Source organism: Sceloporus undulatus, chromosome 1 (genome assembly GCF_019175285.1).
Source record: "Sceloporus undulatus isolate JIND9_A2432 ecotype Alabama chromosome 1, SceUnd_v1.1, whole genome shotgun sequence".
NCBI lineage: Eukaryota > Metazoa > Chordata > Lepidosauria > Squamata > Phrynosomatidae > Sceloporus > Sceloporus undulatus.
This window is the reverse complement of record NC_056522.1, coordinates 285,485,584-285,512,810: the sequence shown is the minus strand read 5'-3', so window position 1 is coordinate 285,512,810 and position 27,227 is coordinate 285,485,584. Positions and strand designations below refer to the sequence as shown.

General features: G+C 37.3%; 1 protein-coding gene across 1 annotated transcript in view; it reads right to left on the bottom strand.

Annotated features, from left to right (window-relative positions):
• Window positions 1-27,227, bottom strand: part of DCDC1 (doublecortin domain containing 1) — a 368,535-nt gene that overhangs the window by 326,306 nt on the left and 15,002 nt on the right. Inside the window, exons 3-7 of the mRNA XM_042459567.1 lie at window positions 24,262-24,398; window positions 20,816-20,878; window positions 13,554-13,823; window positions 11,908-12,067; window positions 11,263-11,425 (exon numbers count right to left, since the gene is read on the bottom strand). Of these exons, the coding sequence (XP_042315501.1) occupies window positions 11,263-11,425; window positions 11,908-12,067; window positions 13,554-13,823; window positions 20,816-20,878; window positions 24,262-24,398 (793 nt within the window). The remainder of the gene's footprint in view (window positions 1-11,262; window positions 11,426-11,907; window positions 12,068-13,553; window positions 13,824-20,815; window positions 20,879-24,261; window positions 24,399-27,227) is intronic.

Below are 27,227 nucleotides of genomic sequence, written 5' to 3'. Positions count from 1 at the left end.
TCTTCTTCACTGTTCAGCTTTCATAACTATATTACAGAAATCAGAAATACTGTGGCATGAATGCGCCAGCCTTTTGTATACAATGATATATAGTAACTTTACACTTGAGGAATTTATCTCATTCTTTCATAGCTGCCTTTTCAAATCCCCACTGGTTTCTGATATCTTGTCTACAGCCTTCATTTTGATTTAAGACTCAGCCAAGGTATAGAAAGTCTTTCATGATCTTGGTCTCCTCACAATCCATTTTAAAGTTATGTAAATCACCTGCGCTCTTTTTGTTTTCTTGATCCTGAAGTGTAACACTGCTTTTGCAATTTCTTCCTTGACTTTCCTCAATAGGAAAGCTTGGACATTTAGCATTTTGTGCTCCATATATGGTAAAAGTCTTTTTATATGCTTTTGGGCATCATTTTGCTTGCATGGTAGATTGGCCTCATTGGGGACTGAAATGTATATGTGGGCCATTTTTTGTTATGTTTTCCTTATCTGTTGGCCGATTTTAATTAGATTCTGTCTCTGTAGCTTGAAAAAACTCTATTGGTATGATACCTGTTTCAGGTTATTTATTCTTCCAAGTGATGTGACTGTAGATTCCACTTCATTTTCTAGAATTCTAGGTACATCAACAAAAGATTCTTCCTTGAATGAATCTGTGATCCTTTTGTCTCTTTGGTATAATTCTTCAATGTATTGCTTCTATTGTCTTTTAATTTTTCTTCTTCTTGATCACACAGTGTCTTCCCCTGTTGATCATAGAGCACTCCCCACTCTTGGTTTCAATTTTCCTTCAATTTCTTGGATCGAGGTGAAAGAGGAGTTTTTTGTGGTCTTCTCTTTCTTTGCACTGATTATTATAATAGCTCCATTTGTCTCTATGCAGAAGTGGCTGGACAGTTGTACTCAGGATTACAACCCTGTTTATGTAAGCTTTTACTTTTGTATTTTGCCTGTCCTTGACTGTTGGGAAAAAATCATCTGCTAAAGTAAAGCTAAAGCAGTCACCAAATCAGTAATTGTGTAGAAGCCTAGGGCCTTCTAATTCTGCTACTAAAGAATACCAATCAAATGGCTTCATTTGACTTGAATGAACCAGATTCATTAAAAGAAAGTTAGAAAAGAGGTTCAGGATTATTTTTATTTATTATGATTATAATAGTTGTTGTTGTTTGTTTTTGTTGCAGTGGGAACAGTGAAAATTCCAAGATCCAGGTAAGAAATTGAGAGAGAAATAAGGATACATGTTTTGCAGTCACTAGCCTTAAAATAGTATTTTAAAATATATGACACTAGATTTCAAGCAATATTATAAGCGTGTGATAAGCTTAGCCTGCTAAACTTGAAAGATGATTCAGTTGAGCCAAATGTAATAAATAATTTGGACAGGCTACTGGCAATAGTGAAGATCTTACATGGCAAATATCCAGAAAGCTTCAAAAGAACTTGATGGTTAATTGTCTGCTCACCAAATGAGCAATTTTAAAGGTAAATAACAGCATCTAAAAATAATACTGAAAGTTTATTAATAACATTTCAGAAATAGATCATTAAAAAAAAAGAATTAGAAATTGCAGACGATCTGACTATTGGCTCTAATGCCTGGATAAATTCTGATTGTGCCTTGAAGAACAGTCATATTTCCAAAGCAGGAAGAGAAGAAAACATCCATCTAGCAAAAAGGGAGGGACTGCTACTTCTACTGCAGATAAGTCCCTGAAATGGAATATTTTTCCTTTTTGTAAGAGCTGCGGCATGGTTCCCCACTTCAATTGAATCATGCTTCAAGAGTTACTCCATTTCTCTCCATGCCATATTCCTGCTATAACTTCACCCCACCCAAACTGCTATTTACCCATAAATGAAACTTAAAAGTGCCTTTGAAAACAAATAGCAGCTGTGGGGTACATTTTTCATGAAAAAACAGTATTGATAGGAAACATTTAATCTGTTAGTGAAAAAAACTGGTCACTGCTAATAAAAATGAATGAACTGGGCAACATGCAATTTTGGTCTGTATTATATCGAGTGGGGTAATTTATTTGGTGTGCATCATAAAATTCTACAAATGTGTTCAGCAACTTGGATAGCTCCTTTAAAGTTTGGATTAAAACCTAGAGCAGATTCACTGAATTCCTGTAACAGAGGCCACTATCTAGGTGGAAGCCAATATGCCAATATATTTTGATAGTCATACATTTTTAAACCTACAAAAATGTACACAAAAATGGGGGAACTACATGTGGAAAATGATTACATCAAAAAAGTAGATACAAAAATGTGTGTTAAGAATAATACATATCAGAATGTATCTAAAGTTTTGTTTGAACTTTAAACTAACATATATTGTTGTGAAAACAGGACAGAATGAACTGTTAGACACTAAGAAAACAAAAATTGGCAGATTAGTTCATATTTATTTTTTTGTTTGGTTTATATCTTGCTTTTCTCCTGAATGGGACTCATAGGAGCTACAGATCTCTGTGAAAGCTGTGCATCTTTTGCAGAAAAAACAAAAATTTCAACTCTTAGCAAATGCTTTCTAAGCTACCGTATTACTAAAACCTGACAAATCTGGTGAGAGAAAACTGAACAAAATAAAAAAAGGACAACAGGTATAACCCATTTGAATCTCTGGAATTGTGAGGATAGATGCTAGAGACTCCTCAGTTTACCTACTTCCTTTCCTTCCTGCAGTATACATGTGAACATACTGGAACTTTCTGCTTCTGTTTTCGATTAATCACAGTCTGAATCTTCAACTGTCATTATTTTTAATTATGATTAGCTGAAACGTGCCAGTTTCATAATAGTCTGAGTTTTGGGACAAGAAGGCTGGGACAAGAATGTGCCTCTGCCAAAGAGACAGCCCCTGGAAAATACTGCAAATCACATTTAATTTGAAATGAGAACAAAAGCCTTTGAACTCCCCTTCATCACTACTTTGGAATGGGATGGATTACATAAACCCAAGAATCCCTTGTCTCATTCTCAAACTACTAACCTATAGGATGGTGCTATATTTGAATCAGTCCCCCACCCCTATCTAGAAAACATATTTCCAAGTCAGTTACCCATTCTATCAGATAAAGCAAATGTTCCAGAAGGTGATAGTATGTGTTACTGTAGCTCTCAGTGTTTTTTAAAAAGTAACTAAAGAACATTTTTGTTATCTGGGTCTATTTTCTAATTATCAACAGCAGTTTTATTCCTGCTCTTGAGTGGGCTTTTTTAAAATTTCAAGACATATTTCAACAAAAAATAATCCTTTCCTTCTCTCTCTCTCTCTCTCTTAAAAAAACAGTGATATAGTGCAATAATACAATAGCACATTAGTGAAATAGCATTTCTAAGGGAGGGAGGGCAAATAAATCAGAGAGGAAAAAATTGCCTTTGAGCCAGACCATCTCATCTAACCATGTCCAATTATTAAGAAAGTCCCCCCCCACCCCACCAAGAAACAAGTGAATGTAGAAGTGATAACAACCAGCAAAACCCAAGGAGCTGTAGTGGGAGAATTCATAGTTCTTCAGATTAACGTGGAACAGCTCTCCAAATCAATATTAAATATTTAGAGCTAAATCCAACTTTAATGCTAACTGAAATACACTCATTGAAATTAATGCAACTACAGTTGTGACTAACAAGTCTAATTCATTTCAGTGTGTCTGTCCTATTACTATGTTGTTTTGGGGAAGCATTTCTAAATACTATATTAAAGTAGTCATAAATAAAACAACCATGCTGTCTCCAAAAACAAGTAGGAGACTAACAGGCAGATCCAAAAGTCTGATTTCCAGAAAGTTTTGAATGATGTGTAGACAAATGAGTGACAAAAGAACAATAAGAAACAGAAGAACAGTTGCAGTAGTACGACAGAAGTGTTAACAATGGCCTGAATTCCACACAACCACATTTTTGCTGTTGAGGAGAAAATTCTAATGGCAACTTTGTCATATACTTCCTTCAAACTGAAGTAATCACAGTAGGCCAACTGTGAGCCCAGTAGTCAGCTTCTAAAAAGAACAGCAGCTATCATTTGGCACTCTTTCACCCATGCAAATACAACCAGAATGGGTGAATAGAATAGAGTGCTTATATATACAACTATGCAACAGAAATATTCAAATATAGCCCCTTTACATTGTTTTCATGATATTGCTGATGACAGTTGAACTGAAATTGAGCACAGCCAATCTGTATAACCCCAGCTAAAATCAACTACCTTTTCTAAAAGTTATAATTGCATCTGAAGTCATTAAATGTTGTTATTTGGGCGGGGGGGGGATCTTGGAAAGGAGAGTCAATAATGAGACAAATAATTTCAATAACAAAACCTTTTACCTAAGTGTTTCCCTTTGTTCATCCCTTTGGTTAGATAAAAGATAGGGAGCTCTGAAAATTTGCTCAAGTATAATGTTACAAATTACACTGAACTCCTCCAAATGTGTATTTTTATGCAGACAAAACGAACAATACCATTGGGGTTGGGAGAAAGCTACATGTTTTCAGAAACACAAAAATTATTGGAAAGCAAAAAACTATAGAGAAGGAAATTCTGTAACAACACAGTGGAGATGCAACACACTCAGTGATTACAGAAAGCAGTGCAGTAGAGAGGAGTAGAAAATGAACATGGGTAAATGGAATAAAATAATCTAATCCGGAATGGCTGGCAAGCACATTCCATCCATAATCTAACATTTTATTGCAGATCCCACTTTTAAAATTAACTAATTGCTGGTAAAATGGAGATGATGTGTGGAAAATAACAGAAAGGCCAAATATTTTTGAGTGATTAAATAGGATGTAGTGTCTTCTGTGTGACAAAATGAAGGCAGCTAATATGAAATTAGGAAAGACTTTTTAACCTGAGAGATTGATTTTTTTAAAAAAAAATGAAATACTTATTTTCAGTGAAAATATGCCATGCATATACAATTATTAGGTTGTAATTTACATATTAAGAATTATAGTCTGCTTTTTAAAATTTTATCTTCTATATCAAATTACATGGATAATTTGCTTGGTAAGATGTTCTAATTGTTCTAATTGTTTAAACTGCAAGCAAAATAAATATGTGTAAAATGTTTCCTTTTAAATATTTCAGATATAATAAGAATTAAAATTGCTACTGTTTTTCTTTCTATATCCATCACAACACTTCTACAATCAGTTGCCTTCCAGACGCTGTATTCCAGATGTTTTAGACTTCAACTCCCATTATTCAAAGCACTGTAGCATTAGAATGGGTTAACTGCAATTGTAGCTCAAAACATTTGGAGGGCACCAGGTTGGGAAAGACTTCCATAAACCTTATGTAGAGGACTAGCTGCAGCAGTAGCCATTTGCTGATACTGCCATGGTTAGGAAGAAACCATGAAAAAAGCAAAATCCTCTGTACACTTTGGTGTATGCCTATGTCCTTGCCCTTCCTCTACCTTCCTCACAGGGTTTCCCTGTCCAATTTTGCTCTTACCAGCTCCTGTTACCTCCACAAATAGCAAGACTCAGTGTTCTTTGGACTCAGATTATGCTATCTCTTATACCATCCCCCCAAAAAATTATTTTTGTTTCTAAGGATAATATACAGAGTAATGTGGCTGCTGAGCCCAGTTTCTCCATGATCTTTTAAAATCACCAGTTCTACTCCAATTTTGTTTCCACATCCTTTAAACATCAAGAGGGATGTAACCTCACAGTTTAGAAGATTGGGATGACAACCAAACTGAGCTCACAATAGTTTTTTGTGGGTTTTTCGGGCTATGTGGCCATGTTCTAGCAGAGTTTCTTCCTGATGTTTCACCAGCATTGACCTCACAATGACTCAATAACTGATAAGCATTTCTCCTCCCAATGGATTTTACTCTATGAGTTGAAAAATTCAGGGGAATGAATTAGCTTCTAACAACACTACTTCTGTGGCCAGTTGTACACCATTCAAACACGTAATTTGTTTTCACTGAATTATAATCACAGAGAGCTGGGAAGATATTACAGCACTGCAAATCATAGGAATGTGTGCTCCCTTCCCATCCACTGTGCAGTTTCCTTCCCTGCCATCTCTAGTTATGGGAACTTTAGCACTAATCTTCGCTGTAATTAATGATCACCAGGATTCCCCATGCAATAGGATATACAGATTATTTTAAACCATGATGTTTAAAATCACAACACAACAAGTCTCTGTGCAGCCTAGACTGATCTGCCACAAAGGAATAGAAGTTACTGATGGTGAACAGAAGATGGCCAGTCTTTGTAGTCCAGGACAAAGGGTCCCTCTGTTGCTTGGAGGAGTATATGAAGCAGCAGTGAGAAGTGGATGCAGTACAGCAATCTCACAAACTACTTCATTAGAGCCATGCTAGTGGCTAAGCAGTCTTGAGCTGAGACTTGCATTCAGCCAATACTTGTATGCAGCCCATGAAGGGACTGAGGATACTGCAGATACAAGCAGACAGGACTAACTGACTTGTTAATGTCTGTGAATTGCAAAGCTTTTGCTGGATAAACCAATGGTGTGTCCCATTCCATATAGGTAGAACCAGGAAACTCAGGGTGCCCAGCAGACCAAATTTATATAATTTAGCTTTGCTCCATTATGGCTGAATTTCCCAGAGATAAGGATATTGTCTAAATATTGCTCAAACTGGAATTTTGGTTGGCATTGGCTATGGTCAATATATCAGCTGAAATTTGTTTGAAATTGAAAGAAGGTAGCACACATTTTTGTGGCCAGTTTTCAGTTCCTCGATTGTGGTTAAAATCAGCCAGCATAATATCTATGCTGTCTCTCATCAACCTATGAGAAGTGATGCCTACCAAGAGAAAAAAGAAATGAATTCAGTGGACTGAGCTGGGTGGAAAGTTATTTTTCTAGCTTTTCAATTCTTGATTTATGCTCAAACACAGAGAATGAGTCTGATGTAGCAGCAGACAGGTTGAAACCTTGGGCAAAGGTCACTTGATTTGCAATCAAACCAAAGAATCTAGAGTTAATTTTAAAAGCTGCTAGCTAATTAAGCCTGCAACAAGAAATATCTAAACAGTGAAATATGGACTACTGACTGGAACAGACAATTCACATGAAGACTTGAAGTTTGATAGCAACAAAACAGTTCATGAAATGGCAATGATAAGCTCTCAGTATGATTTTATGATGATGATACTTCAGTACTTGTAAACCATTTACTATAAAATGATGACACTTGCCAAAAAAATCAATTGCCCTATATTTCTTGTTGATGGGTAATATAGTGTTTAGACTTGTACTAATGTTTCTGCATTGTGAGCATTCTCATGGTACATGCATGGATACTTCATTAACCACATGCATTAACTTGTACGAAAAGGCTCTTTGATATTTCTTTTTCAGCTAAAATACATGCATGTTTTTTGTGTTTGCCCCCTAAAGGCCTGTTATGAAGCTATATAGGGGAAATCCCATACTCATACTGGGATTTCTAAAGTGTTTTGCTAAATAAATTCTCTTTCCTTGCTGGTTTTTCAAATGCAATGTAAAAATTGAACAAAAATAAAAAAAACTAGTTTTAATATATTTTGTCTAAAAGATATAGAAAAATAAACTTCTAAATATTACCCAAAATGAACTGGTTAAAGTGTAGGATACAAATTTCAGTTCACATGCAAATTCACAGCATATCCCAAGAAACAGCAGTATACAAGCTATATCTTGGTACCAGAGAAACAACCAAAGCATCATCATGCCTAACTTGCTTAAAATAATATAGTACCCAGAACAGCTTGTTCTTTTGGATTTTCAGTATCCAAAACAGTTCCATCATAACTTAGTGTTCAAAACTTTTCAAATTACACTGGGCAGAATCTAGAAAATTCAGCAGCCTTCCATACACTCCAAGTCACTTATGTTTTTTCTCGAACAAAGGGTGTCTGTACTATATAATAAACCAATTTCAAAAGTGAGTTGTTCCAAAGCAATTTATGATTCACAGAATGGTGGTTTAATATCATAAAACAAAAGGCAAAAAAAGTAATATTTTGACTCCAAATGAACCCATGAGCATATCTCAGGTGCCTGTTTAGATCCCAACCAGGATCTCAATAATCCTTATCACAGAGGTGGGCAAAGTGGTCACCAGATGTTAGTTGACCTGCAACTGCTCCCATTCCCCAGCTGGGTAGGGCTGATGGTTGTGCTGGGTAGGGCTGATGGAAGCTGCAGTCCAAAAATATCAGAAAAATCATACTTTGCCTACCTGTGCACTACAAGAACATTGCAAGAAAAAAATGCAAGGGTAATAATATCCTCACATTGCAGATAGGACCTTGTATAAAGAAACCCAAGTGAGTTTGTGTTAGAAATTAACTTTGAACCAGCCACTACACAATGCAAATCAGTCTTTTACCATAGGATGGCTAATGATATGTATCCAACAACAATAATGACAGTGGTGAATTATATGCAATGTACTGCTAACAAGAAAAGTACAGTTGGCCCTTCTTATACACAGATTTTTTATACATGGATCCAAGCATCCACGGTTTGAAAATGTTCAAAAAAAGTATACATTTCAAATATCAAACCTTGATTTTCCATTTTTTATAAGGGATACCATTTTGCTATGTCATTTTATTTAATGGGATTTGAGCATCAACGGATTTTGTTATCCACAGGGGATCTTGGAACCAAACCCCAGTGTATAACAAGGGTCCACTTGTACAACAAATTGTATCGTTCCATTAGTGGCTGTATGTTCTGTTAGCAGTCACACAGACACCAGTGGAACAATTAGAGCAAACAAGAACTCTAATTAAATTGCAATAAATTGTGGAAGTGCTCATACAAGCTGAATTCAAGCTTTTAATGTGATACTTTTGCAGAAAACTAAACAGAATTTCTATATTTGCTGAATGCATTAGTTTAAAAGAATTACATAGTTAGGAAGAACCCAATAGCATGTGCTTCTGGATGGCATACTACTGTAAAAAGCATGTTATATGCAGGCTGTTTTTTAAAAATATCTAACTTGGTTTTTTTCTGAAAATGTTAAAATTGCTTATAGAATGAATTTAAGTCACTGAAGATAAATCTATAATCCTACTAAATATATATAAAAAAGACTTTCTGGATGCTGTTGATGGGTCTTCTGTGCACATCATTGACTTTTTCCTGTAATATGTACCAAAGCAGAGCCCTTTTAATGGACACACAATATGTTATACTGTGCCCAACCTCACCTACTATTTCTTGTCTCAAAAGACAAGGCACATCTGCCACCTGCTCTAGTCTGAGTCCCAGAAACAACTGTCGAGCAGCAAAAAGATTGATTATCAGTCAAATACTATTGCAGTACACCAGATTTTGGTAGGTTAAGCTTGCTGATCCAGCAAGAGTTGGTGTGAAATTTTCAGCAATGTGTGCCAACATTTTGGTGCTAAAGGAACAGCAGTGCATGTAATGATGAAACACTGCCAAAAGATGCAGACAAAGCAGAGAAGTTTTTGTTGAGGTAAAAGCAAAAAAAGGAGCAAGGAAAGAAGGGGGAAAGGGAGGGAAATAAAGAAGAAGAAAGAAAGAAGGGAAGGAAGGAAGAAAAAGCAAACAGTCATTAATATAGCTGGAAAACTGCTAGTAAAGCCTTATATAAAACTATTAAATTTATACAAAATGATTATAATATTAGATTCAGCTTAGCAGTTAACTAAGCTGTGAGTTAATATCAATTATCACAGTTTACTTCTCAGAATAAAAACTCACTTCTCTTGTAGGAACTCAGAAAATGAGAAAAGATTTTTGCTAAATTTGTTCTTCTTTCCTTACTGAGTTAATAGACTAAAACATATTCCATGGATCATTTGGACTGTATTCAAGAAGACTGTCATATCATCTGTAATACTGCACTGTATGCATAATTCATGAGTTCTGGGTTACTTATTACAGATATAATTTCTTCAAAAGCTTTGCAGAAATAAATATTATTCAGCTCAAATGGTGGCTTAGAGTTAAATATTCCCGCAATTCTGGAACGCTTATGCCTTAAAATATATATTTATAGGTATTTCATTTATGATCACTGTTGTGGCACCTTTTTGCATGAAGCAATTACTGTCTTCAAGCATAATTTGCTTTTCTTAGAGTAACCTGTTTCTTTAATACAAACTGAACCAATTTTTTCAAACCCAGTCTTTCAGTATTCAAGGCAAAAAAAAAACTAATAAACACAAAAAATGTTTTAATGATACTTTTCAGTACTATGCATTCAATTTACAACACAAATAGGACAATGAATGTTTGTGCCACTTTTCATCAACATTAAGCAGAACTACAATTTTTGAAAAAATGCAAAAAGAGCTGTAAGAGAAAAAATAAATAGTACATCAGGAGAAAACTTGGTTTACTTATTTACTTATAAACATATTATTTTGGATAATAGCACTGGTTAACTATAATATTTTTAATATTTTAGATTTTACCCAAGACAAAATTTGGTTGTTTTACTGATGTAGCAACAGAAGCTGATAAATCTTTCATTCAATTATATTTTTATCACACAATCCAGCTATACAAAAAGGCCATTTTTAATTGCAGTTTTTAAAACAATACACAACTTCTTATTGAAATGTGCCAGTATTTCAATCCAGAAGAACACTGGTCCAGTTAAAAGTCTATATACAGACATTTTTGCCATTGCAGAAGTACATGATTTTATGTTTTATTGCTAATTACACTTGAACATATACAAAGAAATAGTGGCATGAGACACTGAGCTGGAGATTTTGCTGAGAGAGATACCTTCAAAATTCAAAATATAAAGGTGCACATATAAATTCATGTGTAACTTGAGCAAAATTCCACCTTGTTGCATAAATAGTCTGATGATTGTTTTAATGCTTTGTCTTAATAAAGGTCAAATGACTAAATTAATAAAGCATTGAAACTCTGAACTATTATTTTTGCTAGTGTAATAAGCCTAATGAATTGTGTCTGTTAGATGTCAGTGAAACTAAACAGTAAATTCAATAATCTCTGATTTAATTTATTATATTTTCACCATTTAACCTCCTGCAGGCTCCCTAATGTCTATTCAGACCTATATTAAATTAAGCACCAATGCTAATGAAGGGCAATAAACGTGGCTGTCAGTAGATTTTTCTTTCATTAAGCACATTATCCTCTTACTGAGCTGTAATGAGTAAACATTAGTTTTGTTAAACCATGCAAAAAGACGGGATGAAAATCATTTTTAATTGCACCCCTTAAGCCATTTACTGTGGCTTTTTTACCTTTAATTTTTTTGAATGGATTTGAAAAGGGCTCTCCAGTTGAAATATAAACGTCAGCATCATGGGGTATGTCTATAGCATCTAGTGCTTCAGTACCGTCTGCCAAGAAGACTCGTCGTGCAGCCATATTCAGCTTCAGCTTTTCAGTGCACTCCTCCAGCAGCTACGAAAAGGTAAGAAAAATTAATAGCAGTGCTCATGTTAAATATTATAATTTAGTAAAGATTGAGAACTTTAAAAAAAACAGTGTCTTGCCCATTTCCTTAAACACAGTATATGCGCGTTCAATTGCCAAGTGTAATTTATCAATGTTATTGCTTGGCAATGTTATTGTTTATGTCAATAGAATATTCACTTTCTACTTTACATTTTGTTTCTTCTATAAGTTAAAGTGAACATTCAGCAACTATGTTTATGTTCAACCACTGTAATGTAGTTCATTTCAAACTTGAAAAAGTGGCCTCTTTATTTGGAAAATAAAGGGCTGAATCCAGTTGGTAACACCTACAACAGATCCACTGAAATCAATAGGACTTACTTTAATTGTAACTAACAAATTTTGTTGATTTCAGTGGGTCTGTTGGATTTATCTAGTGTTGGATTTAGCCCTACATCCAATAAATATAAAAATAAATCTATACATACCAGTTTAATGGAAGGTGGCACAGTAACTTTAACAAATATATTTACTGTACCATTCTTGTAAGCAGTTACTCTGAGTCTCTGTGGCTGCCACTTAAAACTGTGAGGCACTTCAAAGGCCTTCTGGGCCAAGTGGAATTTTGAAGAAGAAAGTGGCTGACATCTGCTACAAAACAATTGTAATTAATCTGCATTAGGTAATAATTACAAATTTTCATGTGCCTGTACTAAAATTACATTTTAGTTAATACAGTCTCTCAGTAATTACTCATTTTTGCATTTTAAAACAAAGGCAGAGAGAGAAAGGGGGGGGGAGCTGAACTTTTAAAAATATTCCAAGACTTAGAAACAAGTTCAAATTCAAAATGTTAATGATTCCATGGGTATTTGTCTTCTTAGAGTTAATTATAAGTACTATTTGGCTAGAAATAACTCTTCTATTTTTAATAATCATAATTTTCAAAACAGCAGCAACTATTAAACATCTTTGACTTAGGCAGATCCACAATCTAATCCTGCCCACATAGGTTTGAAAGTAAATTTAGTGGGGCTTACTCTGAAATAACTGCATAGATTGTAGTTGTATTCCCAATGAACTCAAAAGCTATCCCTAAACACACTGAGCACAACTAGAGAAAGTCATGTTCCTTTAAATGATCTACTTATGTTACTCTACTTTAATTTCTTATGTTGTGATTTACTTAATATCTTCATGTCTTTCCACACAATCAGCTTGTTGTACAATAAACATGCTAGTGTAGTGAGCAATCACCTTTTTTGTTTAAAGCACGTTTTGTCAACCATAAGGATTTTGTCCTTTTTTTAGTGAAAGTGAAGGGGCAGACTGCTCATCACTATTATCTACCATGTCTTGTAATTTATTTTTTTAAATGAAAAGAGCAAATAGTAATACAGTTGGTCCGCACAGGAGGACAATACTATCATTCATTTGGTAGAGATTAAACATTACAGTAAGTGAACGGTATCAGAGATTGTAAAAATGTCAAGCAAAGTATAAAATGTTATTGGGGTGCATTTTGATAGTGTGGAAAGGTCCTCTATTGATAATGCCCATTACATGAAATTATGTCCCAACAATTTCAGTAGACCTTATTTCTACACTGTATTTCATATTCCAGTTCTGGAGTATATATCATGCTTTGTCCGCTAACCAATCAGTCTATGCTATGAAATAACAAGATTTCGATCTATGATGCATTTTCAGTGAATGAAAACTACATACAGACCTGCCTCCTGCTGATTAGAAATGAGCCTATCCATTCATGAGAATAACACAATTGGCCTTTTATTAGCAGCAAAGTAACTCCATATATGATTATCTAAATGGAGCTTTTTCATATAGATAAAAGGTTGTAATATATTTATCACTTTAAACCTGACAATGACAGGAACAATTCTAAGCACACTGAAGAGTGCATAGCATTCAACTCTAATAGACATGATTCTAAGTAAACATGCTTAGCATGGTATTATCATACCACTAGGTGCCATACATCGAAATATTGTAAATATTTCACTGTCTTTTACTGTAAGTTTAAGTTTGTCAATTGAATCATCACCAAGTCAATTGAAAAGGGACAGAACAGCAACAGTCACAGTTAAAAGGAACATGGAACAGCTTTGATTACCTTAGCTGACCTGGTGGAACACTGACAGGTCTGTTTCTCTTGGATGGTGATATAAGGCAGAAATTGTTTGTACTGTTTGATTTGTAGCTGACTAGTTCTGATACTCTATCACTTTTCTGAACTGATTTTATTTGATGTGTGGTACCATCTTGAAGCCCTGACCTTCTTGATACCACTGATGATTGCAGAGGACTCCTACAGCCAAATAGAAGTTCACTTTGTTTTTCTTCTGTTTTTTTAGCTGTCTTTGTATAAGGAGACATGCATTTCCTGAAAGAAAAACAGGAGGAGGGAAAAGCAGCCTGATATTTATGTAAGATTAATCTAGTATGAGAAATACAGTCATGCAACCATGCTTGATAAAATTTAATTACAATAAGTGGATAATTTAAAAGCTGGGAAGGGAAGGAATAATGTGAAGGATTAAGACATTACCACAACACTCACAAAAAGAAATAAGATACTCCAAGCACATTTGAGATTGTTAAAATCTTAAACATGATTACATTACTGTAGGGGATGAGATAACTCCTTTTAATCTTTAGCTCATTTCAAATCATGAATTTGGCTTAAATACAACCAAATATCTATATTTTGAAATATTTTAGTATCTACTAGTTGTAAAAAATAGGGAATACAAATGGTTCTGGTAGCCTGAACCATTTCAGTGGGTTTTATGTGGACCTGGATTACTGCAATATGTTTTATGTGGGTCTGCTTCACTGGCTGCCAGTCAATTTTTGAACACAATTCAAAGTGTCAGCTGTAACCTTTAAAGCCTTCTTGGCTTAGGAGCTGAATATCTAAAATTATTTATTTCAATACTTAAGCACCCTCCTCCAGATTTGTCTGCCCTTTCAGGGACACTTTGGTGGTGGTCATTTCCATTGGTTGCATCTTTCCTAGCACAGCATACTGGACACTAAGCTTTCTACCATTAACAACTAAATATGTATTTATTTTTTAAAGTCTACTCAAGTCCTTTAAATCTGGTTTTAGTGATAATTTCTGTCGGTGTCTTTGAAGGAGGAGTAGGCACACTAGAACCTACAGGGCTCCACTGCACAGTTTCAGTTTCTCTGGAGTTTACTTTTGTGGCTGCTTTTAGGCTGACTATACGTGATGCTATGTCATTCCTGCTCACCTTTCAGGCCTTCTAGTGTTTTCTGCGGAGGGTGGGGCTGTACTTGGGTATGTATGCAAAACAGTATATTAAAGCCCTGTACTAGCATTTTGAGTCTTTTACAGGTGTTTGAGGTGGAATGAGGAACAATTTTTTCAGCTGAAATTTTTTGACTGGTTTTGGAATGGTCCGTGAACATCCAAAGGAATGCATTGGGACCTCCTCCAATGCTGTAAGATTCCAAATTATGCTTTAAAGCTTTTGCTTTGTTTCATGTTAAGTTGTGGTGTGTGGTTTTGTGTATTTTCTGTTTTATAATATAATTTTAACCTACACTGGGATTTATTTACAATAAATATTGGTACAAATACAGATATACCTCAAATAACAAAGTTGATGTGTTCTAGGGCATTACTTCTTTAACAGGAAATTTGGTACTAGAGGTAGAAATAACATTAAAAGAGCAAGGATAAATACCTGCACCAAAGAAAAGAACAGCAGTTAAACATGCTTTTATAAACTTGCTGCATTAAAAGAGGAAAGGGGAGGAATGTGGCAGGACCTTTAAGACTAACTGGGTTTTTAAAAAAATTCATGAGTATTTATGGATATAAACCTGCTTCTTCAAATGCAGCACCAAGTGGTATTAAGGCCTCAGCTTTTGTACACTTGTGGTAGTAGAAAAGAATTTGTAGAAAGATTCAAATTATCATCCTTTCTGTAAAAGGATATTGGTCTTTCAGATCTTTACAGTGGCCAGTTAGTGCAGATGTGCTTAAACAATAAATTTGCTTACCAAAAGTCAGTTTCCCATGTGCAGTATCGAGGACTCTTGTATTAATATATGTATTATGCCATGAAGCCATTGTTTTGCTCATATCTCTGTTAATGTATTGGAATTCATGAACTGAATTTAATTCAGCAGTTTCTCTTTCTAGCCTTTCTTTGTAATTTCCTTGTTCACGGGCCATGACATATAAATCACTTACTGTGTCCAGGAAGATTGAAATGGTCTGCAACTGGATTTTGGATACTGCCATTTCTAATGTTAGATTTTTGTCCATTAATCCTCTTTCACAAAGACTGTCTTGTTTGTCCAAAGTATTGTGTGTAGAGGGACATTGCTGGAATATATCACATTTGAAGAAGAGCAAGTAACTGCACCTTCCATATTGTGGGTGATTTTATTGGCACCTGTAATATTGTTCCTAGAGTTGATGTGGGAACAGAGTTGGCATCTGCATTTGTGGCAGGGTCTTGTCCTTATATTACCATTCATATTATGTATCCTATTGTGAATGAGTAGTTGTTTAAGACTTGGAGGCTGTCTGCAGACCAATAAAGGCCTGCCTCTCAGAGCTTGTGAGAGGATTGTGTTATTCTCTAAAATTGGTTGTACAGTGGTCCCTTCCCTTACGCAGGGATCCGTTCTGGACCCCCCCCCCCCAACGTAAAATAAATTCTGCGTATGCTTGAGCCCCATAAGAAGTAATAGGACTCGTGCTTGCAGTGGTGCAACAGTGCATAGGCACACCATGGGCACATGCGCCATTACTCCTTCCATCACGCGGCACCACTTCTTCCATCGCGTATATTGCACCCACGTATGATGCTGGCGCACTGTACCTTGTTGGTGATGCATCTGAGTGGTCTCAACTGGAGAATGTAAGTAACTACTAGGGGTGTTCTGTCATTTCATATTTTTGGTCTGTCTTGTAATAAATGGTATTAATCTTGCCTTGTCAATTTGTTCAAGGTGCTGGTGATGACTTTTTAAGCATTACATAGCTCAGGTCCAGGCTATTTGGAAGACTGTATCTCCCTATATGAGCTGGCCCGGACTCTGAGATCCTCAAGCGATGCCCTTCTCTCCATCGCACCACTATCACAAGCATGGTTGGTAGGGACACAAGAGAGGGCCTTTTCCATGACTGCCCCTAGACTCTGGAACTTCCTGCCCAGGGAGGGCAGAATGGGCCTGTCCCCTGGCAGGCTAAGACCTACTTGTTTAGACAGGCTTTTAAAACAGAAAGTTTTTAAGGCATGTGATGTGGTATTGTTATATTGTTTTAATGTATTTTAAGCATTTTAATCTTTTTAAAGTATAGTGGGTTCTTGTCATCCACTGGGGTTTGGTTCCAGGACCCCCCGTGGTTAACAAAATCTGTGGATACTCAAGTCCTATTAAATATAATGGCATAGCAAAATGGTGCTCCATATATAAAATGGAAAATCAAGGTTTTCTATTTGGAATTTATACTTTTTTGGAATATTTTCAAACTGTGTATGCTCAAACCATGTATAAAAATCCGTGTATAAGGAGGGCTAACTGTACTTGATTTTAGCATGGAATTTGTTTTAATTGTTGTAGTAATTTAATTCTATTTTAATATACTATTTTTGGATGTTTTTAACTGTATGGTGTTTTTAATGTTGTTAGCTGTCCTGAGTCCCAGCCCTGGGGGAAGGGCAGAATAATAACGATGATAATGATAATAATAATAGTTTTTTTACCTTGTTAGATGGGTATTGAACTTTGAGAAATACCTGTTGTAAAATCAGTTTTGAATCTCTGTTCTGTGGGTCTGAGTGGATGCAGTTTATATTAGGGCTTTGTTGTAAACAATAATTTGGTACCATGCTTGGTATGGAAACTGGAGGCAGATAAGTATGTGTAGCAATCAGTGGGTTTTCAACAGAGCATGGTGCTTAGCCATTCACTGTTGTCCAGAAAGTGAATTTGTTTTGTGGATTGTTCCAGGGTCAGATTGATGGTTGGGCAGAAATTGCTCAAATCCTGTTATAACTTCTCAAGTGATTGCTTTTTATGTAGCAAAATTACAAAAACGTCATCAAGAAATCAGGCAGAGGACAGCTTTTTGGGTACATATGCTGTGGAAGCATTGCTCCAGGTCAGCCATGAAGTTGACTGCATATGCAGGTGCCCATGATAGTGCCTCTGACTTGGAGGTACAGTGGGTCCTTAGCATCTGCTAAGGTTTGGTTTCAGCCCCCCCCCCCCCCCCATGGATATAAAACCTTTGCTGTTCGAGTGTCATTAAATACAATGGCATAGTAAAATGGTGTTCCTTATATAAAATGGCAAAATCAAGGTTTGCTTTTGGGAGAATATATATATCCTCTCCCTTTAGCTGTTCATACATGCTCAGTGAGAAATACTGGAAGCAGGTACCGTTTACCTTGCCTGCTGTTGACAGGCACAAATAACTGCAGAACAATTGACTAGAGTAGAAATGCATTCTTTTCCAGTTCAAGCTTTATTGTATTACACTCTTTCCCAGCTCAAGCTTTAGGCTATTGGAACCCAGTTCTCCTTCTCCATGCCTGCAATTCCAATACTGCTGAAAAACTTTCAGTTAGACAGAGGACAATAAAAGGAGAGACTGGATTGCACAGAGACTTTATAAAAGAAGCTTCTTTGTCAGAGGCTTTCTTAACTGAGGTATGCTTGTATTAGGAAGGACTCAATCAATAATATAAATCACCACTGTCATTATTTTATTTTAACACTGTAGAAGGTAGATATGAATTGGAATTTTACTTTTACTTATCCTGGATGAAACGGATTATCTAGATCCATTTCAATCTGGTTTCAGACCTGGCTATGGAACAGAGACAGCCTTGATCGCCTTGGTGGATGACCTACGCAGGGAACTGGACAGAGGGAGTGTGTCCTTGTTGGTTCTTCTGGACCTCACAGCAGCTTTTGATACCATCAATCATAATATCCTTCTAGACCGCCTCTCTGGGATGGGGCTTGGAGGTACTGTTCTACAGTGGCTCCGCTCCTTCTTGGAGGGGTGAACTCAGAGGTGGTACTGGGGGACTCCTGTTTGACCCCTTGGCCATTGACCTGTGGGGTCCCTCAAGGTTCTGTGTTGTCCCCTATGCTGTTTAACATATACATGAAACCGCTGGGAGAGCTTGTCTGGAATTTTGGGGTGCGATGTCATCAATATGCAGACGACACTCAACTCTACTACTCCTTCCCACCTCAATCCAAGGAGGAAGTCCTGGTTCTAAACCAGTGCCTGTCTTCAGTAATGGACTGGATGAGAGCAAACAAGTTGAAACTTAATCCAGACAAGACAGAGGTGCTCCTGGTCAGTCGGAAGGCAGATCAGGGAATAGGGATCCAGCCTGTGTTAGATGGGGTCACACTCCCCCTGAAGACACAGGTTCACAGTTTGGGGGTAATCTTGGACTCAGCTTTAAACTTGGAGGCCCAGGTCTCTGCTGTGACCAGGAGTGCTTTCGCACATTTAAAACTTGTGCACCAACTGCGCCCGTTCCTTGAGAAGCCAGATCTGGCCACGGTGGTACATGCCTTGGTTACATCCCATTTGGACTACTGTAATGGGCTCTACATAGGACTGTCTTTGAAAAGTGTTCGGAAAATTCAACTGGTTCAAAGAGCTGCTGCCAGGCTGTTAACAGGCGCCAATTACAGAGCCCATACAACTCCCGTTGAAACAGCTTCATTGGCTGCCAGTTCGTTCCCGGGCACAATTCAAGGTACTGGTTATATCCTACAAAGCCCTACATGGCTCAGGTCCACATTATTTGGCAGACTGTTTCTCCTGGTATGAACCTGCTCGGACTCCTGGTATGAACCTCTGGAGAAGCCCTTCTCTCCATCCCAACACCTTCACAAACACATTTAGTGGGGACACGAGAGAGGGCCTTCTCAGTGGCTGCCCCTAGACTCTGGAACTCCCTGCCCAGGGAGATAAGAACGGCTCCCTCCTTGATGGCTTTCCGACGGCAGATGAAGACCTACCTGTTCAAACAGGCATTTAAGGAATCACTATAAGAACAGGCAGGAATGTTGGACTAGTTTAATCATTCTGTTTAATGCATGTCTTTTACCTATTTATTTTAAAAATGTTTTAATTGTACTTTTTGTTTGTTTGTTTTTTAATTGCTGTGAAGCCGCTCTGAGTCCCAGCCCTGGGAAAAGAGTGGGATATAAATAAACAAATAAATAAATAAAATTATGCTCAGGAGTTGAAAATTATTCAGAGCAAAGGCTGCTATTTCAGGTCAGGCCAAATCCTTGGCTTTGGAATACAATAGCCCTGAACTGGTTCCTGCTTTAAACTTTTATTCAAAACAAAAGGATGTAATACAGGACAGTTGGAGACAGTGAAAGAAAAACATAAAGATAATATTTTGATTGATGGGTACCCCACAAGGGATAGAGACATATGTTAGGTGTAATGTTAGAGTATCCAATGAATATACAGGGGTGTAAATGTTCAATTCAAAGGTAACTAATGAAATGTAATTTGTAGTTTTCTTGGTTCAAAGTACTATAAAAGCTTGGTTCACTTTGGAATTGGGGCCCCAGTAATTTGGATGTATTTCCTTCTGGGGGCGCTGCAGCAATAAACTATGTTTTCCTTTCCAATCTGCTCTGAGTCTCCCTAGTAAATCTGGTTATAATTCTGGTTTTTAAATTAATCTGCTACAACACAACCTATCTAAAGGTTTTCTTCCAGGACACTGAAAGTTATAGAGCCTTACAGGCTGTTTGGTAACAAGCACAGAAGGAACAGAATGAAAGTGAACAAGATGATATGCAAAGTGTAGGATAAGTAAACCAATACTTAATCCTGTTTCTAGAACTCAAGCCAGCAATTGCAAATTCCCTGTTGGACAATCTAAGACAGTGCTTTCAAACTTTCTTAGGCTACCACCCCCTCTCCTCTTGCACAACAACCCTAACACACACACACCATGCCTATTTGTTGGTTTTAGGTCTACTCTTCTACTGAAAATTCAGAACATCCAATCTTGGCTGCTGCTCCTTTTGCACCTGGTCACCTAGAGGCAGCAAGTGAGCAGCTAGCTGAGCAGCAATCAAGAAATCTCTCACCTGTGATGGTTTTGCAGTAAAGGACAATGCAAGCAACAGTCCTCTGGGTTGCTGCTCAGCCAGCTGCTTGGTTGTTCTTCCCAAGGTGACCAGGTGCAAAGGGAGAATCTTGATCCCAGCATGGAAGAAATCTTGATCGTTCTTCATCAGGAAGGAAAGAGGCACTCACTCTCACTCACTCTCTCTCTCTCTCTTAATGGGGGAGGGGCGGTTTAAGCAAAAGACCAGAACTATGCTTACCAGCTTGTCTTTGGTGAACACACGTTTTGATCTGGGAAGAACTCTTTTCCTTCTGTAGGCTCCCTGGAAAAGGAGGACGAATTTACTGTCACAATGAATATTGCTGCTTTAGAGATGTGACTATGCTTTTTTCTAATCTTGATTCATTTGCACAAATGGTACAAAATATTCCAGAAATGTAACCAAACATAGAGCCAAGGCAGAGGAAATTGTTTTGGGGGCAAGAAAGAAAGCAGTGATGCAGAAAAAAAGCTTGACTGGAGATCAGCAACAGTAGCAGAAAACCAGGATTTCATACATGTACAAGGTTGCAGTGGCTAACAGTGGTCTAAGTAAAAGTGTTTCTTCAACTATGAGAACCCAAGTAAATGAAATGAACATGCTGAAATAAATATAGTGCAAATCCTGTGAATAAAAGCTCTTAACATTTTAAGAGCACTGCTATTAAATTTTAGTGAGAACACAGTACAGCAGATTTTGTTGTAATTAATTCTATTTTTAAGTTTTCTGTACAGTCAATAACCTTTCCTTTTGATGTTGTTTTTAAGTGACAGTTTCTTTTTTTTTATGTTAGGATGGGAGTTTGGAGAGATGTTTAAACACCAAAATATTTCTTACAAATAAATGAATATTATTCTGTGCCAAAATAAACAAAGGTCAAAACAGAATTATTATTTTGCTGTATCAGACCAAAAGTACTTCCTGTCCAGCAACAGTGACCAGGCAGATCTCCCTGGAAAAATCAAAACATGGCAAGATAGAAATATAATTCCCACTGTTGTGTGTCCCCCACCATCTGGCAATCAGGACTATACCGTCTGTGAAAACAGAGGTTCCATCTGTTGCTATCATGGCTAATATCAACTGACAGATCTATCCTCTATAAATTTGCTCAATGTGTGATAACAATGTTCCATGTGTTTGTGACTGTTCATCTTTTATTTTCCTGAACTGTCTTGCCAGTGTGAGTCTGAGAGGTAAGATCAGAAGCTGAAAATGGAGGAGGCAACTATGTTTACAAAACACCTTTTGCCCCTTTCCAAATGTCCTTTTCCTGAAAGCAACATTAATGCTAACAATCAGAAATAAAATGTTCAGAATGGTGAAACCAAGGGGTCTATCTTCCTGAACCTTTACAAAGTTTATCCAAGCACTAGCCCCCTTTTTAGCTGCCACATGCATTCTTTTGTCATCCAAATTTACCTGGTAGTAGCAGCAACAAAAGTGCCTCCACCAGGTCTAAATAAGGAGTGGAGAAATAACTTGCCTTCCAGATTAAACCAACAGGCTAGATGACGTCATGGAAGTGAGCCCCACTAGGCCCCATCTTTTCTCTTATACCATCTGGCCCTGTCCCCTTCCAGACATCCAGACATTGGGATAAAAACACAGTCAAAGCAGACACCAGACAAACATTCCTTTCCCCTTCTCAAGTGAAGTTAATGGCAGCTAATGTTGATGAAATTTAAATGACAGAAAAATCAGATCCCATCACCTTAATTGAAGACAATCCAGTAAAAAACATGAGACACAATGCATGCTCCTTCCTTATACTAAGTCAGACCATTGGTCTACCTAGTTACATTGACAGCAGCTCTTTCAGGTTTCAGCCAGTGGTCTTTCCAGACTTACTCAGAGATGTATACAAAGCATGTACACTACCAACTCACCTTGTTAACAGCTACAAAATCTTTTTCAAGATGGGCAATGAAAATGGCTCTACAGCAATTAGAACTGGTCTCTGAAAACTAAGGTTGCATCAACACTGCAGAATTTATGTAGTTTGACACTGCTTTAATTGTCATGGGTCAGTGTTATGGAATTATGGGATTTGTAGTTTTGTGAGATATTTAGCATTCTGTTAGAAAGCTCTGGTGCCACAACAAATTACAAATCCCAGGATTCCATAGGATGGAGCCATGACAGTTAAGGCAGTGTCAAACTGCATTAGTTCTACAGTGTGGCAGCAGCCTCAGGCACATTTGGGGGCACTGTTAAATCCTGGAAGGAGACTAATAACTGCCTCACTGTATATATATTGGTTTTCCCATGCTAGCAGGCTACATATACTCTTGCCCAAGAAGTACAAGATCACAATCTAGTTACAGGTTTAACTTGTTCAAGAGAAAGCAACTATTCACCTGACATTTTAAGAGTCCCAACATCCCTATCCCCCATTTTACTTACTGAATAGCACAGCAAAGAAACCACCAATTTCTCATTGGTTCCTGGCCAGATACAGAGGAGGATCTCATACATTCCCAGGATCTTATCTAATATTTTTTCCCTTGAACCACTACAGATCTAATACTGCACTCAACTAAGCTACTGAGCTGCTGAGATGATCTACAGTCAGCCCTCCTTATCCACAATGTTTTTTTATCCACGGATTCAAGCATCCACAGCTTGAAAATATTTTAAAAAGTATAAATTACAAATAGCAAAACTTGATTTTCCATTTTATAGAAAGGAAACCATTTTGCTCTGCCATTATATTTAATGGGACGTGAGCATCCACGGATTTTGTTATCCATGGGGGATCCTGGAATCAAACCACAGCAGTTAACAAGGTCCCACTGAATATGAAGATAACAGCCAATATTTTCTTTGTATTGCATTGATATGGCATTTTTATTCCTTTGATCATCCCTTGCATTTAATCCCTAATATTACAAAAAGCTTAATTTATAGCCCAAAATAATATATGTAGAAAAGAAATTGATATTAGAGCAGATTTGTTTCAACAGGGTCACATAAACTGAAAATTAAGGCTCACTCCCCCAATTCCAACCTAGCCCAACAATAATTTATTTTTTGAAACAAATTAAATTATGTGTAGACCAACTATTAAAGTCTTCTAGTCATTAAGGCTATACATGACCTCTGGCATCAGCAGCAACATATAGCTGGTATATCAGTTCTCTGGGAACACAAGAAAGAGAGTGCTAGTGTTCTCACACCTCACTTGTGGGATTCCCATACAGATTACATGCTGAACTAGATAGGCTTTTTGTTGTTCTTATATTCTCAATCAATACAGGATATTTACAATTTTCTCATAATAAAAAGCTAAAAAATGCATTTTTAAAAAATGTGCCCAAGGCAACAGTGACAAAAAGTTAAGCAGATAGCAAAGGATTTAAGTTTTAAATTATAGAAGGGAGGAAAATAAACTGTCCAATGGTACACCTAGTAGTTATAGCAAAGGAAGCAGGTAGCAACTCATGTAACATTTGAGTAGAAAAATGAGACAATACAAGTTGGAGCTTAGTACTTTTAAATAAGGAGAAGAGGGGGGTTGAAAGAGAAAAGGGGGTTGAAGTAGCAGAATCAGAGGAATATTCATCCTCTTGTTAAATATGAGGAAGCAGTGAGTAAATTAATGGTTGTCCTTTATGTTGACACATAAGAAGAAAGCTAAGGTTTAATTGACTGCACTCACATACTTTTTCACTCTTGTAGTATTTATATACATTTCGCTTGAAGACAATAATGGAGTTGAAACTTCATAATTTCTTTCTGAACTTTCAGAGAAGAAAGCGTAGGCAGAGTCAGCACTTTCTGTTTCAATATCTTCTAATTCCTGCTTAGTAAAAAAAGAGAACATGCAATCAAATTCCAAATGTAAGTTTATCTTTTAATAAAACTGTACTTGATTGGAAATAAGCACTCTGGTTTGTGGATCACAGTATGAAGTTGTAACATAAGATAATAAGATTTTCCTAAGCAACCAGCAATCCAATATTCTTCTTGGTTATTGGTAGTTACTGGACACTACAGCAGATGTATCCTATGAGGGTGGGGCATTAAAAGAACGTTCCAGTCCCTGTTGATTATATTTTGAGTGTTGTAGTTTTGGTATACTTTGCCATATCTGGGCATGAGATGATAAATGAAAATGCAATTTTATTTATTTATTTATGGTTAAACACTTTATGATATTATGAGACAAGGTACAGTAACACATGCACCATCCATTTTTTCATGATCCAGTATAATCATCTCTAATCCTTCAGGCTTCTTAATCTGAGAAATGATGTTAACATAAATTCTAGACTGAGACACAATGAGGTTTAGAAAGTATATGATATGGCCATGTTCTATATGAGTTTATTCCTGATGTTTTGCCAGCATCTGTGGCTGGCATCTTCAAAGAATGATAGTCTATATGATACAGACATAACTGGCTTTGATGTGTTCACATTCTTAAGGGAAAACATAGGGCCCATTCAGACTACACTTCACCCCAGATCAGAAATCGATTCTTTCATGTGAAGTTCATATTCGCCCCGAATCTCTCATAAGCGAATCAGAGGCTTGCACAAGCGTTTTGTGGCAAATACTCCCTAGCGCGGGTTATTTAGAATCGGGGCAAAAGCCGTCTCTTTTGAAAAAACCCAGGTTCTGTGAATATGAACTTGCCCCCAATCATGATCGGATCAAGTTCAGGGGAGGGATTTAGGTCAGAGGGAGGGCAGTGTGCAGGGCATTCCCTCCCCTCATCGTGGCGGAGGAGGAGGAGGAGGAGGAAAGAGCTGGAGGAAGAATGCAAAAAAGGGGAATCTGACAGGAGGCAAATGGCAGGAGGCAAAAAGGAGGAATCGGGGTAACTGACGGGGGCAGCAGAGGAAAGGGTAAGAGGAGGAGGAAGGAAGAGGAGGAACTGCAGTGATGGCAGGGCAAATGAGAGGAGGAGGAGAAAGGAAGAGGAAGAGTTGAGGCAGATGCAGGGTAGGGGGAGGAATAGGAGAGAAGAAAGAAGAAGAGGAAGCATGGAGGTGTGAGCAACGTTGAAGGAGAGGAAGAGGAGGAAGAGGAGTAGGAGGAAGAAGTGGCGAAGAAAAGGAGGAGGAAGTGGTAGCCTCCTGATGCATTGAGAGTGGCAAGGCAGGCTTCGGGGGGATGGGGCAGCGAAGTCCCATTGTCTTCAATGGTGGCGCGGTCACATGGCTGCACCACCACTAACACCAATGGGATTTGAACATCCGCTGATTTTTATATCTGCAGGGGGATCCAGAACGGATCCCCCACTGATACTGAGGGCCCATTGTACACTGTATAATGTAAGTAAAGCATATAGGGGGACTAACTACAAAACAGAGACTGTGGTCCAAAACACACTGCAGAAATAATCCAGATTGAGACTGTTTTAACTGTCCTGACTCAGTGCTAGGGAATCCTGGGAATTGCAGTTTATTGTGGCACTATAGCTCTCTCACAGAGAAGGCTAAATGTCTGACAAAACTATAGTTCCCAGAATTCCATATCATTGAACCAGGGCAGTTAAAGTGCTCTCAGTGTGTTTTGGACCTACGACACAACCAGGAAAAAAAGAGAAAATAGATAATATAATTAGACCATGTGCTTGCATTATACAAACAAAATCCTACTCACACAAGTAATCAGACTGCCATCGCTTCATTTACATTAGCATAAAATGGGCTAACTCCCCCTTTGCCCTTTCTATTATCATGAGGTGTTGGGCAAATGGACCTTAGATGCCCTTTGCTGTTTTAATGATGACTCCCTCCCTGTTTCAAATCAATACAAAATGGACTCTGGCAGAAATTTTGAATTTTATAAAAATTATCCCCCCCCCCAGACCATTCTGAAATTGAGCCACTTCACAATCCTGATGAAGTCAACCATATCTTGATAGGGCCCAGAAGCTCCTAGATCCCCAACCATTCTCTAGTATAACACCCCTTTTTCTGAGTGCGCACACACACCTTTAGCACAATCAGGATGTACAGAGGCTCTGCTACACTGTATAGTAATCAGCTTTCCCTCTTCCTTTCATGTGATGGTTTTTGTACCATAAGAGCTCTACTCTTTGTCAGATGCATGTTAAGGTTTTTGTACAGCAAAGTTTTATATTAGCTATCAGCCCCACACAAGATGCTGAGGTCTTCTCAAGCAATACTGTGGAAATTGAAATCAGTTTTAACATAAAAATTCTAGAGCAAGTTAATATATCTTAATGGCTGTTCTTTGTTAGCTGCAGTGTCCTTGAGTTCTGTTTAGAGCTTTTGAAGATTTTAAGACTGAAAGTTAGGCTTCTTTTAAGCACACTTACTTGGAAGCACAACACATCTTAGGAGCAAAGACAAAGGACAGGTTCCACATACTCTCTTACCTGTCATTTCTCTGCTTTAAAACAGCCCTATCCTACTTTATACTTGTTTAGCGTAATTTGTGTTCTGGTAGGTCATATTACCACCACAATTAAATTAGATTGTGAGTGGGCAACTTCTAGCATAGTGGGTGATGTTGGACTGCTTCTTCCATCATCCATTACAACTGGATATGCTAGCTTGGTTGATGAAGACAGCAATTCAATAACAGCTAGTAGGCTAAAGGTTACCTATTCCTGTATTAGTCGTTTAGTATCCTCTGTAGATTCTATATAAGT